Source organism: Equus quagga, chromosome 1 (assembly GCF_021613505.1).
Source record: "Equus quagga isolate Etosha38 chromosome 1, UCLA_HA_Equagga_1.0, whole genome shotgun sequence".
Lineage (NCBI taxonomy): Eukaryota > Metazoa > Chordata > Mammalia > Perissodactyla > Equidae > Equus > Equus quagga.
The window spans coordinates 180445099-180463307 of NC_060267.1; the positions used below are offsets into that span (position 1 = coordinate 180445099).

Here is an 18209-nt window from a genome sequence, read left to right on the forward strand (position 1 = left end):
CAGGCTGTCCGCACCTATGGAAGTGAGAGCCAGATGACACAACTCCTCAACACGTTTGACTTTCATGTCGTGCCTGTGCTCAATATTGACGGCTACGCCTACACCTGGACCACGGTATCGGAACCAATACTGACAGGGGCTGAACCAACCACTTTCTTGTCCACATTGTACTTGTCCTAACCATATAATCCACTTTCAGAACCGAATGTGGAGAAAAACGCGCTCCGTCCACAGCGGAAGTACCTGCGTTGGCACAGACCCCAACAGAAATTTCAACGCTGGTTGGTGCTGTAAGTATCTGGCTGACTATTTTGCACGCATCTGTTGAAAAGCATAGGAAGAAAAATAACACAGGAAAAGACAACAGTGTCTAAAACAAGAAAAAATGTAAAATTTTATACATTAGAGTTCTAACTTTCTGAAAGCACAGACAAAAAACAGTTTATTTATTCAGTCAATAAAAATGTATTGTGTGCTCCATTGTGGTCCCAGCTGTGCTGGATGCTGGAAACATAAGACTGAACAAACCAGTCACAATCCTACTTCTTGTGGAAAGTACAACCTAGAAGAGACTGTCATTAAATAACTATTTAAATAAAATTGTAACATGATTACAATTTTATGATTCAACTCAGAAAATGATTACAGTAATACAGAAATTTCTCATGGAAATATCCTCTACTTACTAATTTTCTTACCTTTATTGATCTCATTGTCTAACACTACACAGGGACACATTGGTGATTTCACATGTAACTTTTTACCCTGTTAGCTTAAAAACGTACCATCCTAATCTTGTGGCTAAATGTATACATCCTTTATAATGTATACATACATGAGGATGATTATAACAATTCCTGTAAAAACAACTTACTTTTGAAAGTTTGAAACATGTCCCACGAGAACTTCAGTAGATGACCATTTGCCATAAACAACAATATACGTTTTTTCAGCCATTGGAGCATCTCGAAGCCCGTGTGCTGACACTTACTGCGGACCTGCTGCAGAGTCTGAAAAAGAGACCAAAGCCCTGGTTAATTTCATCCGCAAAAACCTGTCCTCCATCAAAGCGTACCTCACAATCCACTCCTACTCCCAGATGCTGCTTTATCCTTACTCCTACGCTTACAAACTCCCAGCGAACAATGCTGAGTTGGTAAGTAGTCAAGGTCGTAGATACGGTCTTTCACTGTTGGGATTTTTTAAATTCTATTCCTGAAAAAAAAATTATAAGAACAATTTCTAGAAGTTCCATTATTGATTTTTGGTAGTACAAGTAAAAACTTACCACAGATTTATAAGGAATCTAAAATTGGTTAGACAAGTTGACTAAAAGAAATATGATTCTGATGTCGGAAATGGTCCCCAACATGCGTTTTATTCACTAATCTTCAAAATGACAACATTTCCACTTCTTCCTGCTTCACCGCGATACTGGTTCACGTGATGATTTGAGATGCATCTGGGATAATCAACCCAGTTCCTTCCTCTCATACAGGATCTTAATCAGAAAGTCAACTTTGCCCAGTTGTCTTGAGCTGGATTTGACAAAGGCAGAGCATGGCAGATGTCATTAGGAATTTGGCACATTTGCTTGATAGCGGGTTAGATGATAAGATCCTAAAATTGCTTATTTCACTGTTTGATCAGGTGAGACACAGAAGCAAATCAATCAATGAACAAATGATGTGAATGGGCCCTTACTAGATAGAGGAAATAATGCAAAGAAATTTAAGTATCCGTGACTCAAAAACCTAGCAATCTTGTTGAAGACTCAAGATAAAAACCACATGAAAAGTTAAATAACATAACGGTTTAATGACATTCACATTAACAAATATCACACATCAATGTGTAATTTTTTTAAACAAGCAGATTTGAATCCTTCAAACAATATTTTTTTAATTTATGAAACATCTGGCTGCCAGAAGTCGGGACCAATAATCTAAAAGTACAAGTATAAGATTTATAGCATTTGAGTTAACACCAAAAAAAAGAAGTATCCCATTTAGACGATGACATAGATGTTTGGCTTACCTAAATGCGTAAATTCGAAGACCCAGTGACCTTAACACCTGGAAATTGTTGTTTTGTACTTTCAGAGACCAAATAAAACATGTAATGCTTGTAAATATTTTGTGAAGAGCACAATGGAAAAATAGCTCAGTTTCTTAGAAAATTGATAGCTAATAGTTGGCCAGGTCCTTTTCTTAAAAAAAAAAATGCTTCATTTTAAAAAGCTTCCCATTTTCCCTATCTGTAGCCAAAAAACAAAGGAAAACATCATTAGTTGGAACCATTAAATATTTCAGTTTTGCAATTATACTCGGTCTGTAAGTGTTCCCAGCGGGTGCTCACAAGCCTGCTGTCCCAAAGATAGGTGTCGTCAGCTCCTCATTTCAAGCCAAGATTTCTGGCCACCAAAGGAGAAGAAGTGGGGTATGTTGTTTGCTTAATTCATGCGAATATGTTTAAATTGTTCCACATCAGAAGAAGAAAAGAGAAAGCTATAATAACTAAGCACTAATGAGTTAACAAGTGTAATATTAAAACTAAAATTGTAAACTATATTAAGTGTAACAATAACTAATATATCCAGTTTGCTTAATATCAGCTAGTTTTAAACATAAATTCTAAAAGACTAATGCTGAAAGAAAAGCTTAAAGTGTTCTCAATAACTTTCCTTATTTGGGGAGTAAGTTTAAGCCCTTTGAGTAACAAAAGTTTTGTCACCCCACTGGATCTATACAATAATAATTAGTGTCTGGGCTACTCTGAAAGTCTACAAATTATCCCTAAAAAAAAAAAAAAAAAAATCAAAGGTCAGCCCGGTGGCATAGCAGTTAAGTTCATGCACTCAGCTTCAGGGGTCTGGGGTTTGCCAGTTCAGATCCCAGGTGCAGACATGGCACCGCTTGTCAAGCCATGCTGTGGCAGGCGTCCCACATATAAAGTAGAGGAGATGGGCACAGATGTTAGCTCAGGGCCAATCTTCCTCAGCAAAAAGAGGAGGATTGGCAGCAGATGTTAGCTCAGGGCTAATCTTCCTCAAAAAAAAATTCAAAAACAAAAAACAAAAAGAATCAAGTAAGTTATACCTTTAGAATCTCAGGAATAATTTTTGCTACTTCCTATGGGAGTTTTATCTTGAAAAAGACCCAAGACTCAGAATTAGTGGGTTTAGTGGGCCAGTTCACATGTTGCCCAAGTGGTGTGAGACCATTCCAGCAGAATGCGAGACACTGACGCTCTTCTCTAAAAATCACTTCTTCATTTAAAATCCAGGAAAGAGAGTCAATAGTAACAGAGAGAGTAGAAATCTTGTCCTCCAAAATTGTTTTTAAATTCTAATTAACAAAGAAATGAAATAAACAGAATTCTATCAAAGTAAAACATTCATAATCTCAAAAAAAGCATAGACCACAAAATAATCTTATCTTGGATGTTTATTTTTATACTCACAAAACTAGTAAATTCAGGAGAAGTACATGCTACTTCTTATCTGTTGCAGAGCATGATAAGATAGGTGACTAAAATGCAAAACTTAATTGCATTTATATTACACTCATTGATTTAAAAGTTACCATAATTTCCAATAATTTTTTTCTGTGATTAAACTTTTGCCTAGTATCTTAAAAGAAATATTTAAATACCACTGGTAAAAGCTAACATGATTTGATTTTTTTGATTATTTGATTCATTCTGGATCTAAATTTAGTTTGACACCCCAAAGCAACTTAAATTTTTCAAATAACTAGAGATCCTTTCAATATTTTTCTTATTTTGTATAATTCCAATTCACTTACTTCCTAAGCACATTTTGCTAGAACACTCATAACTATAGTGTTACTACAAATATATGTATATCTAAAAGAGAATTTGAGTCTCTCAAAAAGAAAAATACTGGCTTTTTCATGGTTTTTATTTGTAGTGGGGGTATCAAGGAAACAAAGTAAGAACGATTAATGTTCCGTCCACACCTAGTGCCTCGATATTAATTCTCAATTAGAAAAATGTGGCCCCACTGTAGAAAAAGAAAGATAGGAACAGATAAGTAAGATGAATTCTTGGCCTACTACATTATAGAAACTCAGAATTTTCTTAAAGGAATACAAATCGGACTTTGTCTTGCACAGATTTCGGCCTACATGTGTGTGTGTATATATATATGTATATATGTGTGTGTGTATATATATATATATATATATAATTCTTACTACTCTTTATACTCATAAAACTGGTAACATTATATTTGTAGCCAAAAAAAGTGCTTAAAAAAGAGTAAGACTTTAAACTGAAGGATATTATTCTGTACTCATATTAGCATTCTCAGCCCAAATTTAGGATATATCATAAGTAGCAATCTTTTGATATCTGAGTCATGATAAAAATTTATGTGGCTTCATTTCTGAAAGATCGTACATGTAGCTTTCCCAACATTTACTCAAATCATGAGACAGCCTTCAGAGGGAAGAAAGGCAGAGATGGGAACGCAAAAGACCAATGAAGTAAAAGGACAAGAGAAGTAAGAGATGGATTACAAAGAAGGCTACAAAAAAATATATCTTCAGTAAAAAGTATGAGGAATCATAAGAGTATCTTACATACACAAAGCTTTCCAGTTTGCAGATTGCTTTCACACGTACCATATTATCTAAAGAAAGAATAGAAAGTGCACTGTGAGTTTCCAATGGCTTCATGAACTGTCCAGTCGCTCACTGTTGATTCCAATGTAAACCTCTATCACTATCTTTAAAGGAAGTTTTAAGACCCAGAAAAAGAATATACTTGCACTTCCAAAATTCTAAAGGAATTTAATGAAATATTGAATTGCACGACCTGTTTATTGTCAGAGGAAATAAAAACTAGGAGGCACAATTGAAAAAGTTCCCAAACTTACCCATATCTTTGCATTTATTGAGCAAAGAGAAACTTCCAATCTTTGGTCCACCTTCCCCCCAAAGAGGCCCACGTGGCACTGTTAACAATTATTATAATTACACTTCTAAGTTCAAAAGCAGGAACCCAGAATAATAACTGGTCAACTAAGTGTCTTGACCCATTCCTCAGGTTGACAAATGGAAGGCAGACGTGCACCACACACAGGGGCAGATCCAGGGCATGCATCTCACACCACATGTCTGCATGAAGCACTGAATTTTACAGCTGGAAATCTTGGAATTTCTCTGGTTCTGCTTTCTCATTTCCAGCTGAGACAACGGAGTCTTGGCTAAGTCAATATCAGTGGAGAGGCAGCCACAGGCCTAGAGTTATTGGATCCTGAAGAATTTCCTAGGCTGCCCCAACTTCAAAGAAACACACATGTATTTGTGTAGCCATGTTCTATGTTGGTACCCCATGCAGCTGTTTTGCAGAAGAACATTCATCAAATAAAGTCTTTCACCCCACAAATACATCACTATTACCTCTGTCCCTGGACATTGCTAAGAATTCACACTGGTAAAGTGAGATGCCTGACTTCTTGTGGCTCGGTCTTTGTGATTCTGGCTCATACTTTCATGGGCACATATTCATTAACCAAGAGAAAGATGACAGTCTTTCTGAAAAATTATTAAACTTGACCAAAATATAGAAATCCATTTCTAAAGTCTGATACATTCCAGTCCAGTGGTACCTCATCACCTCTTAATTAAAGTTTTAGCTAATGAGCCATCAAGATAGAAATCCACCTCTCCACCCAAGCACATGAGCATAGAGCAAGAGCATGATTAGAGAGAAACATAAAAATCAGAAAGAAGAGATGTTGTGATTAGGAGGTGGACAATTGCAGGAAAATGCGCACACCCAATCACAGCTGTCACCCTGCCCCTGCCTAATAACAAAAACAACAAGGCCACGGTCCCGCTGTCAGGCAGGCTACCAGTAGCTAAGGCAAACAGGACTTGAGGCACAAAACATTCACTTCAGGAATTTTCTCCGAATTTCTAATCTCATTTATAAGGCAAGAAAAATTTTTTTCTTTTTGGTGAGGAAGATTGGCCCTGAGCTAACATCTGTGCCAATCTTCCTCTATTTTGTATGTGGGGTGCCACCACAGCATGGCTTGATGAGCAGTGTATAGGTCTGCGCCCCGGATCCAAACCCACAAACCCCGGGCCACCAAAGCCATGCATGCAAACTTAACCACTATACCACCAGGCCAGCCCAAGACAAAAAAATTTTAAATGACAACTGCAGAATTTCTTTGATTAGAGAAACTGGTTGCTGATTTACCAATATACATTTTAAGTGACTTCTCAGCTTGTCAGAATTCCACTACAGGGCCTAGCCGGTACACGGCTCATCAGGCAACTAGCAGAAACTTCACTGAGCACCTGTTGAGAGCTCAGCATAAACCATGGTTCCTGCCATTGAGAACATAGAAATAGTAAGACTTATTGAAATAGTAAGACTCAGATGTCAGAAACCATACCAGAAAAGTATAGAATTGGGAGATTCCAACTGGGCACAGTGGTAGGAATTCAGGGCAGGAAAATGGCAACGTGTGATGAAGCTATTCAAGAAAGGTTCTAGAAAGGACATAGAATTTGTTCTGAGCCTTGCAGGATGGGCAGAATTTGGGTGGCTGAGGAAGGAAGAGAGTATTTTAGGCACAGAGAAGAGCCAACGAACGTGCAACTGTGGGACTGAGAAATGGAGTTGAGGAGTAGAGTAGAAGGGGTCAGCCTGTTTTGAGTGTTCTTGTGAGGGAAAAATGGGAGTGACGTAATCGGATTATGAAGGGACTTGAATGTGAGAATGAATCCCATGTCACAGCGGGCCCTGGAGCCAGTGATCCGGTAAACAAGAGTGCCAGGTCGGGTACAGGACTCCTGGTTAGATCTGAATTTCAGATTAACAACAAATAATTTTTAGTGTTTAAGTATGTTCCAAATATTGCATGGAATAGACTTATACTGAAAAAGTATTCATTGTTTGTCTGAAATTTAAATGTAACCGGGTAGCCCTGTATTATTTCCTAAATCTGGCAGCCCTGCTGGTGAAATGACATTCTAGGGGGATTGGCCTAGCAGTGGTATTTAGGAGACACTTAGATTATTGTCGGTAGAGAAAAATAAGGCGTTCAGAGCACCTTTAAAACCAGTTGTCTTCCTTTTTAATTTTCTCTCTAAGATACACCCTTGTTTACCATAATTATGTCTTTTATCTGACTTTCCTTTAAACTAACTTTTGCCCCCTTCCCGGTCCCCAGGGGACATTTGGCAATGTTGGGGAGATATTGTGGGTGTCGTAACTGTGGGAATGCTATCGGCATGGAGCGGGTAGAAGCTAGAGGATGCTGATAAACATCCTACAATGCACAGGGCAGCCCCCACAACAAAGAATGATCCAGCCCACACATCAAGAGCACTGAGGTTGAGAAACTCTGCTCTCAACAAAGATAACAAGAGTCACATTCCTGGCCAAAGGTCCCTGACCCTCACAGGATCTCACACCCTCCTCACAAGTAGTTTACAACATTCTGCAAATCTGCAGTGCAAGTAACCCTGGACATCCCCATTATACAGCATTTATTTTCTAATGTTTGTTAAGAAACACCACCTCCACAAAAAAAAAAATCTCTGGACTTTGCAACTTTAGCTGACTCACACTTCACATTTTCCTTGAATTTTAAAGAGCTTAAAAATACTAGTGCAGATCAGCCAAAGAAACAGTTTGGTTTCCATCAGGGGAAGCATTCTCACTCTTCCCGTGGGCTCTGCCAAGATGGGCAGGCGCTGCTCTCTGGAGCCAATCGTCTCTCCAAACTCCTTGTCCTTCTCTAATCTCTGGGCTTTGCAGCCAGAGCCCGCATCTGTTTACCTCCTCCTTTTTCTCAGAAACATAATTGTTTTTTCCAAATCCCAAAGGCTTTCCCTCAGGGCCTGTGTGGAGGCCTGGCGGGCTTCTCCTTTCGCACTAAAATTATAAGCGTTAAGTTCCTCATTGGTCCCTTGGTGTAAGTTACCCATTATCACAGGACAGATGAAGGAAGCTGCGGTGAAAGATCGCTCTAATGCTTCCATTATCACGTGTGTTCACCCAGAGGGATGGTCAACCTCAGGACTTAAGTTAGAAACAAAATTCTGAAGAAAATCTCCTGTGAATTGGTTTATAGCCACAGGGCTTGTACTGTAACAATGGCCCAGCGGACAATGAGAAGAGGCCGCCCCGTGTCACAACACTGGCTGTGCACACAGAGGTTGCAGTGGGCACCATGAGCACAGTCATGGGACAGGGGCTTCCTGATCACGTGTTAGCTGTGAACGCAGGTCAGCGGAAAGGAGCACTCTCGCCTGTTCATCTCACCAGCCCCCGGGAGCTCAGAGCCCGGGGAAACATTACTCTAATCAGTCCTTTGTCCCTTGGGCTTTGAGCTGGATGGGACATTTTAGACTCTCTCTCTCTGTCTTTTGTTCTATAGCCAAGGCTTCTTTTTAAGAAAACAGGTGACAAAAGAGAACATCCATAAGACATGGTAGGAAACTCATCTCTAAGGATTAATAAAGGCTGGCCATGTTTGACCTTGCCTGGGAGCAAAGTTTTCTCTGAGGCTGATTTATATTTAGCTTCCTTCTGTTCCTTACAATTGGTAAAACCAGCTCCAGCAACACTTCTTTTGAAGTATTCCAAGGCTACAAGGAGAAGTATAAAAGAGCACGAAATTTACAGCAAGAAGCACCTAGCTCAAGTCAGCCACTTATGGGGATGCTTGCCCTTGGGTAAGTTCTTTCATCCTCTCTCAGTTTCAGTTCTTTTATCTGTAAAATGGGGATAAAAATATCTAGCTCTTATCAAGAGCTCTTTTTAAAGTCTAAGGTTTTATGCAAATGTTAGTTCTTATTTCGAACCCATTGAGCAAGGATGCAAGATGTCCCTCAAATGACAGATTGAACACAAAGTGTCATTAATTGGAGTTTCAAGATGTGAACGAGGCTCTCTGATGTGCTAGTACTCTGCGGGTCTTTCTTCAGCTGTCTTAGACCCTTTTTACAGAAAAGGACAAGGGAAAGGAGTTACCATTCTAACATTCTAGCAAAGGCAGAGCTCACCTCTCTCCATTCCTGGCAGGGCCCATCCACCCATCTTGTTTGGAACATTCCCACCAAGCGTGCTGCCCCACGTGGCATTCCATTCTGTTAGAAAATTCTATGTCGATGAAATGTGGACAGATAATGTTTGGAAGATAAATGAGCAACATTTGTGAAAGTATTTGAACTCTTCAAAGAAAAAGACCCATACTGATTCCAGGGATTTTTGTTAAGATAATCGGAATTCTCAATATGATATTTTGGTTGATTAATGTCTGTTCTGATTTTTTTGTCTCTCGGCCTTGGAGGAGCTGAGAGAAAGGGTGCACAGACTTCATTTCTTTAAAGATTAATAGAAATAAGTAAAGCACACAGCAGAGGTCAATGTCTAAATGTGGCAACCCATCAACCATCACTATGTGGTACCGCCACGCTCCCTACGAGCATCCCCAATCTCCACTCAGGTGGGTTCAGCCTTTGCAGAGCCCAGCACTCTGTGAACACACACACACCCAAATTGGGCCCATCTGTTATGGCCTGAAGCCCTAGGATAAGACTCAACCAACCAACCATGTGCCAGGAGCTGTGCAATCTGCTGAGGACACAAAATGAATGGCCAAGAATTCCCTCCTGCAAGGAGCTCGCCTGGGGGGCAAACAGACGCAAAAACAATTGACTACAGTTCAGTGATAAGAACTCTGCTAGAGATGTGAGCCCTCACAAAGGAGGGGGCCTCAGGGCTCCCTAAGAGAGTTAGGGGCATTTTCACAAAGAAGGTGACACTAAAACTGAATCTGGAAGAACAATGGCAATTCCAACCAAGGGAGAAGGATGCCCAAAGTCCTGGAGGTAGGGAGAAGCAGGAAGGGGTGTACAGGTAAGAAGTTCAGGGAAGCCTGGCTCAGAAGAAATGTGGGGATGCACAGCCAGTGATACAGCCTGAGAGAGAAGGGAGGGACTAACTCACAAAGACTCTTTATGCCAAGAGAGGAGGCTGGACTTCAATAGAAGGTGAGAGAGCTAATGAAAGACGTGGCGATGAGGTGATGCTAAGAAGATGAGTGACGAGGTAAATATCAAGATGAGAGAGAAATTGAGGACAAGGAGAGCCAAGGCTGAGGCACAAACTGAATGTTCCTTCAACAGGCACCAGTGACGGGAACAACATAGCCCCTTTTTAAGCTAACATCAATCTTAGATGTTGCTTCACCATCAAAGGCAGAGCAACTGTTTCCAAAAGATGCCTCTGAAGGCTCAGAAAGCACTTGGTTATTGCTTTGAGGAAAGGCAAACTGAACACGTCCCTGTGGCCCTAACGGCAGTCATGACTAAACTGATAAGTTAATAAGTCAAAGGAGATAACCGGCCCCTTCGGTTTTGTCAGATAACTCAAATATTATGTTAAACCAATAAATATATTAAGAGACTTGAAGGTCAACTGACATACAGGAGTTCAACAGATAGTGACAACGATCTTCTTGTCTTAAATTTTCTCTAGTCTTCATAACGTTTCACATTTGGAACTAATCCTGAAGAATCATATTTCTTTTTTTTCCCAACTTTACTGAGATATAATTGACATATAACATTGTGTAAGTTTAAGATGTACAGTGTGATGATTTGATATGTGTGTATATTGAGAAATGTTTACCATATCAGTTAATGCATCCTTCACCTCACGTAATTATCATTTTGTTGTTGTTATGTCGAGAAGATTAAAGCTCTACTGCCAGCAACTTTCAAATACACAACACAGTGTTGTTAATTAGAGTTACCGTGCTGTACGTTACGCCTTCCAAACTTATTAGAATCATATTTCTACTAACTAAAAGTAATGATTCAAGGCTTAAGAGGGGAAAAAACAGAACAGGAGAAAAGCCTGAGGAAGGTGGCTAGGAAAGGAATAAGTTCTCTAGGATCAGAGGTTCTGCCTTACACAAAAATAACTAACTAGAGATTTCCTTGGATGGATGGCAAGTTAAAGAAATTGTAGAATAGTAGGAAATATACTGTTTACCTACAAAAGAACTGGCACTGCAGCATGTTCACGTCTCTAAGAGATGGTTTTAAATCTCGTCTGAGCACATGCAATGATTGTAGGTTATTCCGATTTCAATGAGCAAAGGCCCCTTACTAAGGGGAGGAGAGAAGACCCAAGTGTAGGACATTGGTTAGAATAAGGAGAAACAGTAGGAACTATGCATTTAGATCACAACAGTGAAGGTTCTCGCAGTAAGGGAAAGCACACATTAGTCTACCAGTCTGGAGAAAAAGGAAGTGAAGTCCTAAAATTTTCAAGTTACTCTTCCAAAACTGAGAATAATAACTTAGTTCCAGGAAACTGATTTCATTATTTCAGTGAACCAGATGAGAAAAATCATGATTCAAATTTTCTAGTTCTGTCTAAATTTTCTAACTTACCACTTGGTTGGTGAAGCATTAAGTCTTGGGAGCTGGAATCCTTGAAGTCTTGCAGCCATGCCCTCATCAATTTGACCTAAGACTCTACTAAACTGGTTTTAATATTAGAACAAGACTAAGGGAAGTTGCCACTTTGTAAAAAACAGGATTATTCTGATTTCATCACCAGCCTCACAGTTTTCCAAGTATATGTCCAAGACATAATCAAGATGCCAAAGTATGAAATATAGCTAGTTTCATAACCAGCATGAATTATGGCTAATTCTCCTGTAGTAAACAATTGGATTTTCAGATCTTTATTCCCCAGAGAGCTGAGTCGGGACTTGTTTTTCAAGTGATTCATTTAAATAAGAGCATCCCAGTGGCCTTTACGGTGCAGGGGCGGGATGCAGAGCCCTTCTCCTAAGAAGCTGGGCATAGGGGCCCGAGGGCAAGGGTCTTAGGAGAGGGTGAAGCTGCTTCTAAGAAGAAAACATAATACTTGCTCCTTTTTTTATTCTGGAATTCAAATGTTCTGCACTTTGAAGTAGAATGAATGTTCTCTAATTTTTCAATCTGAAAATCTTCTAACCTGGAACTACCCCTTGTCCTTGGAGCTGCCAATTCCTAAGCTTTTCTCTGCTGTCCCTGCACGTTGCATGGACCATCCAATCATTCCTAGTGTCGCTTCTAACACTCCTGCCCCAACTCACGCAATCCTGTCATGACTTTATCTTGGCTTTATAACCTGCCACTTTTCCAGGTGGTTTTTGTTTTGTTTGGTTTGGTTTGGGGTTATTTTGTGTGTTTTCGATTTTTGCTTGTTTCTCTGTAAGAGGTAGGCAACCTCTTTGCACAACCATAAAGACTTCCTTGCCTCCTTGCTTTTCTCTTACAAGCTCCAGAGACAAGATAGACTTGCCAAACTGATCCTTAGACATAACCTAATTCTTAATACACAGTGACATTTTCCTATGTCAGTAAAGGCGATCTCTGTGACAGTTACAGATCACTAGAGCCTTGCTTCTCTAACCTGAATTAAGGTTAAAAAAAAATGTTTAACAAGCCTAAGTAAGAATTCCAGTAGGGGCCGGTCCCATGGCCGAGTGGTTAAGTTCTGCACGCTCCACTTTGGTGGCCTGGTTCCACAAGTTTGGATCGCAGGTGGGCACCCACACCACTCATTGGCCATGCTGTGGCAGTGACCTACATATAAAGTGGAGGAAGATCGGCACAGATGTTAGCTCAGTGCTAATCTTCCTCAAGCAAAAGAAAAAAGAGAGAGAAAGATTGGCAACAGATGTTAGCTCACGGCTAATCTTCCTCACCAAAAAAAGTAAAAAAAAGAATTCCAGGAAAGAAGAAAAGACCAACTAAGTTCTATGTAAATAAAAAAGAAAACAAAGTAAGATCGTCCTCTGAGTAAAACAGAACTTATCACTAAGACCTACATACTTTACTGCAACAATGATTTAAAATCAATGGAAGGACCTAATTCTCAAATGGTAGGGTAAGAAGAGTGCTAATCATGCTCTGAGTTCCAACAAACAGCTACCAGACAACTACGAAGTGGCAAGCCCTGGGCTGGACCCTGGGACACTGAGATAAAAGACAGAAAAAGTAACAGAGAACTCAGAGGCCAGCAATGGTGTGGACACAATATAACACATGTGTGTGGCAGAGGGAAGCTCAGAGTGAGTGTGTGGGGAGTGCACAAGGGAAGCCATCCTTTCACAAGAATCACTTGGATCATATGACTAAGCTGGACACACTGGAATGGGCACTGAATAAGCGTAAAACACTAACCCAAATTGTGACTTACACATCCTCAGTGTCTTAGAAACCATTTGCGGGTGTGCGTCTGTCAGTGTGTCTTTTATTTATTTCCTCACTCACTGCTGGTTCTTTGCAGAACGCCCTGGCCAAAGCCACCGTAAATGAACTGGCCAGCCTGTATGGCACCAAGTACACGTATGGCCCAGGAGCCTCGACAATCTGTGAGTCTGCCCTTCAGAACCGTGCAAAGAAAGCCCAGGTTCCTGCCCAGGTCTGAAAGGATTAGAAATACTAGAAGGAAGGTCCAGTCTTGTCATCAAGGGGCCTCCAATGCGGTCGGAGAGGCTCCAATCCTGAGGGTGTTTTAAAAACTTTATGTAGAATATGTTTTTCTGTATTCTTTCCCTTTTTCAAACTGCTCTGAATCAGATGGAGTATAATCTTTTCTCAAGGGGGTTCTAGCAGAAACAACCCACCTATTCGTATTTTTGAACCTCGTGTATGTTTTCTTCAGACTAGCTCGATGAGGTTTCTTCTCCATGATACCGTAAGCCCTCGGAGGGCAGGAGCCACGTCTTTCCTTTGTCCTGACAGCTCCAGAGTTGAGCCCACGGCCTGCTGCTCAGTCGGGGCTGTGCCGTCCATGAATGAATGAATGAACACATGAATGAATAGGGGAATACGTAATCTGTGTGGCAGTGACATCGTAACTGTTAGTGGATGAATAACTGAATAAATCCCTAGTCTCCGCCAGGCCAAATGCTGGGCGCTGAGAAACAAAGATAAGGCACAGCGCCGCCCTCAGGCTGCTCCCACTCCATCACTCAGCACAGTCTCACAGGGTTTGGAGTCCTCCCCTCTCGCCAAGGAACAGGCAGCTTTCCTTATTTTCCTAGGAGACACACCTTCTTTTCCCGGGAAATCATATATATTTTATAAACGAATTACCACCGTATAGCGTAGTTTACCATGGCACACAAGCACGCTGAGAAGTTTCTATATCACAAAGTACATACTTCCTGGGGCATTAAACACGTCACTCCCAGGAAGCAGGCTTAGAGGTAAGACTGCACTAACTTTGTAAAACAGCCCCCATATCTCTTATGATCCAGTTTACTAGACTACTGACCTACTCATATTATTTTGCACAGTGAAACATTTATAATTATAAAAGGAAGCTGGCATTTTTTTTAACCTCCTTCCTAGGTTTAAGATTTTTTTTTTTCTGCTGTTCACACGTTTCAGATCCTGCCGCTGGTGGCTCCGATGACTGGGCTTACGACCAAGGAATCAAATACTCCTTCACCTTTGAACTCCGGGACACAGGCAGATATGGCTTTGCGCTCCCTGAATCCCAGATCCGGGCAACCTGCGAGGAGACGCTGCGGGCCGTCAAATACGTGGCCAGCTACGTCCTGGAGCATCTGTACTAGTGGAGAACTCCCCGAGCCGTATTTCAAAATGCTCACTCTTTGTTTTGTTTCTGTGCTGAGTTCTTATTTTGGTTTGCCTGGATGTTTTCCAGATCCCAATCTTTCTCTGAAGCTTCTGGGTCTATTAAACTACTTGCATCTTTTAATACTGACCATAATAAGAGTGAATCACTATAATTGAAAAACGTGACAGACTGTCTGCTTCTCTGGGAGGAAAGTGATGTGAACAGATGACTAAGCAAGCTGTGCACAGGCGATGATGTGGGTCAGCCGTAGAGGAGTTAGAGTCCCCGGGGCGTCGGCCCACACTGGCAGCGTGCAGACACGCGCGGGTTACAGGGGGGCGGCTTGTGAAGGAGAACCATGGGGGAACTCAGGATGGTAAAATGTGTGCAGGTGAAAAGACTCCACCTCAGCTGAGTTCCGTCTCAGCTCCTTCAGGTTACTGCATGAGCCATCCGCCACGTGCCCAGCAGCGGGCTCAGCGAGCGAGGACAGAGCAACAACAAAGAAAAATACCATTTCTGCCCTCGAGGGTGGTACAGCCATTTGGGAAGACAGTCATGAAGTAATTATTTAATAATTAGTGATTTAATTTATATCAAGCAAATAAGTGCCAGGCAGTCTACATAAAAGGAACGTATAAAAGGTCTCCCTCTCTGGCATAGGGGAGAAGGCTGTCTCAGGCAGTGCGGAAATGTGAAGAATGAGTCACAACCAGCTGGACCAAGGGAGCACCCCTACCGGGCCCTGTGGCTATTCAGAAGCCGTGAGAAGAAAGCCAGAGAGGCTGGAACTTGGAGAGTCGAGGGAAGGGGGAGGTGTGGCGGCTGAGGAGGGAGATAGAGACCATATCAGGCAGAGCTCAGAGGTCCCGTTAACGATTTGGAACATTGGTCTGAGAACAATGAAAAGTTACTGAAGACATTACACCGTAAATGGCATGGTCAGAAGTTCTTTAAAACACCAGCCAGAGAAGGCGAGGGCATCAGAATGGAAGGGAAACCAGAGAGCGCCAAGGCCCTGGCTGGACCATTTAGGCCTAAAATGAAAGAGGCAAAAATCACTCCATGACTCGTGCATCACACATGACTTGAAGTTTTCCAGACTCAGAACTGAACATGCTAATATTGGACAGTATTGTGCAAAGTTCAAATTTTAAAATAGAACAATATGTATTTAGTTATAATTTAGGGGAATCTCTTCCTTTAAAATAATATAAAAACTATTAGTTCATTGTTTTCTATGTGGATTCAAGGAAAATAGGATTCCATATCTAGCATAATATGTTGAAATATGTCTAACAGTGTTCCATTCCAAAAAAGAGTCCTGTGAAGTCACAACGATTTGTTCGGAAGTTGTCAAGAGAAAGAACGATTAATTGCACTAATTGTCCACTAGATGGTAGCAGTGCAGCTGCTACAATTTACCAAGCAGTCATCTTCAAAATAATTTAGTAATACATTATTTAAATAGGCAGAGAAAAAGAGACACCTTCAGTGCAGAAAAGAAATTCCTGTGAATTCTTAAGCAGTACTGATGGAACTTTAAAAAATAGTAAATTAGCTAAATTATCTTCCCCCTGCAATTTAGATCATATCCGTGTTGTGAATCGGAGGGTCACCTGAGCGAAGCGGCGTTGCCGCAGGCGCATCGCTTCATCCACACACAGTCGGAGGACCGGCCCCCGCCCCCTCCAGCGGGTACCCGCGACCTGGAACCGACGAACGCGGGCGCCCGGAGTTCAGAAGTAGGGTGGGTAAACCGTGCGCCCACAGCCCGGGACGCGCCCTGAGCCTTGCCTTTCCCCAGGGGTGTGACTACAGAACAGCAAGGCTGGTTTTCCAGTCTGGATCAGGGAAGTTCTCCATCCCTGGACTCACGTGCCATGTGTCACCTGCTTCTGCCGGCGAACCTAATGAATTGGTCCGAGAGAGAATTTCAGGCCCAGGAGGAAGAGAAGGAAGAACGACAATAGCTAATGATGTCATTTGGGCACCAAATGGGGTCTTGATGAGCCTCTTAGGTCGTCTCATTTGAGGAGGTAGTGACTCCCCCTGCACCAGGGCGGACCCCGCGGAACCACACACCACGTCTTTGTCCAGAAATGCCACCTTGGCTGTCACTAATGAAGTTCTCTGCAGCATTAGGCAAAGCAGTTTCGTTTCGATACTGAGTCCAACATACACAACTAAGGGTCACAAATTTTTCCTTCAACATATGCTTTATGAAATGCCTAAAGATATTCCAGAAGTTCACCGGATTTGATTTGAAGATAGAGAATTATTTGAAAGATTCCAGTAAATCACAAGAAAACTTTTGCTTCCATTTTCTAGGACATTTCCTTTCTATAATAATGTTTGAAAAATATGCAAAAAAGCATAGCTTAAAAAAATAAAGTGATATTTTAAACCATGGCTAGACATGTACTACTGAAAAATCCTAGGAGTGCAAAGATCCAGAAAGATGGAAAATTATTGCCGTGTGAAACACTCGACTTTAAATCTCTTTTTAAAGAGATTAATTTAACCTATGAAACATCATACTGTCTTACAGTCAACCCTAAAATGATACGGTGTCCAACAGCTGCTCATCCTCCTCCGTACATATGCCAAGACCTTTTACAATTCTTGATGCAGTAATATAAGGTTGTACTGAACTATACTTGCCAAGAAAACACACTCATTCTGAGAAAAAGCTCCAGACTATTCTTGAAATCCATCTATTGTACAGTTCTTGAGGCTAAACAGGTTGGGGAGAGTGAAAGGTCTTAAAAGCATCCCACATCTATGTCCTGTTCCAGAAAGAGACCTGTCAGTATGCAACAGGTGTAAAGAAGACGATCTGTTCACCTGCAGTCTTCTCCTGAGAGATACCAGGATCCTCAAGTGTTTACTTAGATCCCTAGCTAAAATAGAAAGATCCTTCCTACTTGACCTGAAACCAGGCATAGCAGCCTCTCTACATAGTTTTAAATCTAGTCAAACAGAAAAAGGCTTCAAGAAAATATATTGGAATGCTAGAATGAAGGGTGATTTCTTTCTTCTTTCAACTTTTCTGTATTTTGCTAAATCATTTTCAATGGGCATTTATTACTTTTAAAGTCAGAAAATAAAACTCCAAAAAGCAAAGCTATCACATAAAAAAATTTTCTTGAGGTAGTCCACATTAAAACAAATGCAGAGGGATATTTCACCCCTAAAGGTCATAGCCACCACTTTAATCCCCCACATGACAAATGCAGATGCTCAGTTCTGCAGCCTTGCAGTGGCCAACGGTAAGTCAGTTTACAGAACAACTCTGTCAACTATCTAGAGGGCACCGGCTCGTTCTTTGAGGGCCTGCCATCCACCAAGTCCTCGACATATGCTATCTTCCCACAGCCGCTTGTTAGAGCTGCCTTTGCATCCCCACTTTACAGATGAGGAAACGAAGGCCCAGAAGGACTAGGCAGCCCGCTCAAGGTGAAAAAGCTAGTGTCTGATGTTACATCCATCTAACTCCAAAGTGGAGCTCTTTCTTGTCCTCTGTGCCCCTGACAAACGCACCCTTAGAAGCAATGGAGCGA

General features: G+C 41.3%; 1 protein-coding gene across 1 annotated transcript in view; it reads left to right on the plus strand.

Annotated features, from left to right (window-relative positions):
* The window catches only part of CPB1 (carboxypeptidase B1), a 42460-nt gene extending 27679 nt beyond the window's left edge, over window positions 1–14781 (plus strand). The window contains exons 8-12 of the mRNA XM_046654624.1: window positions 4–114; window positions 200–290; window positions 954–1156; window positions 13345–13429; window positions 14454–14781. Of these exons, the coding sequence (XP_046510580.1) occupies window positions 4–114; window positions 200–290; window positions 954–1156; window positions 13345–13429; window positions 14454–14641 (678 nt within the window). The 3' untranslated portion in view covers window positions 14642–14781. The remainder of the gene's footprint in view (window positions 1–3; window positions 115–199; window positions 291–953; window positions 1157–13344; window positions 13430–14453) is intronic.
* The last annotated feature ends 3428 nt before the right edge of the window (window positions 14782–18209 follow it).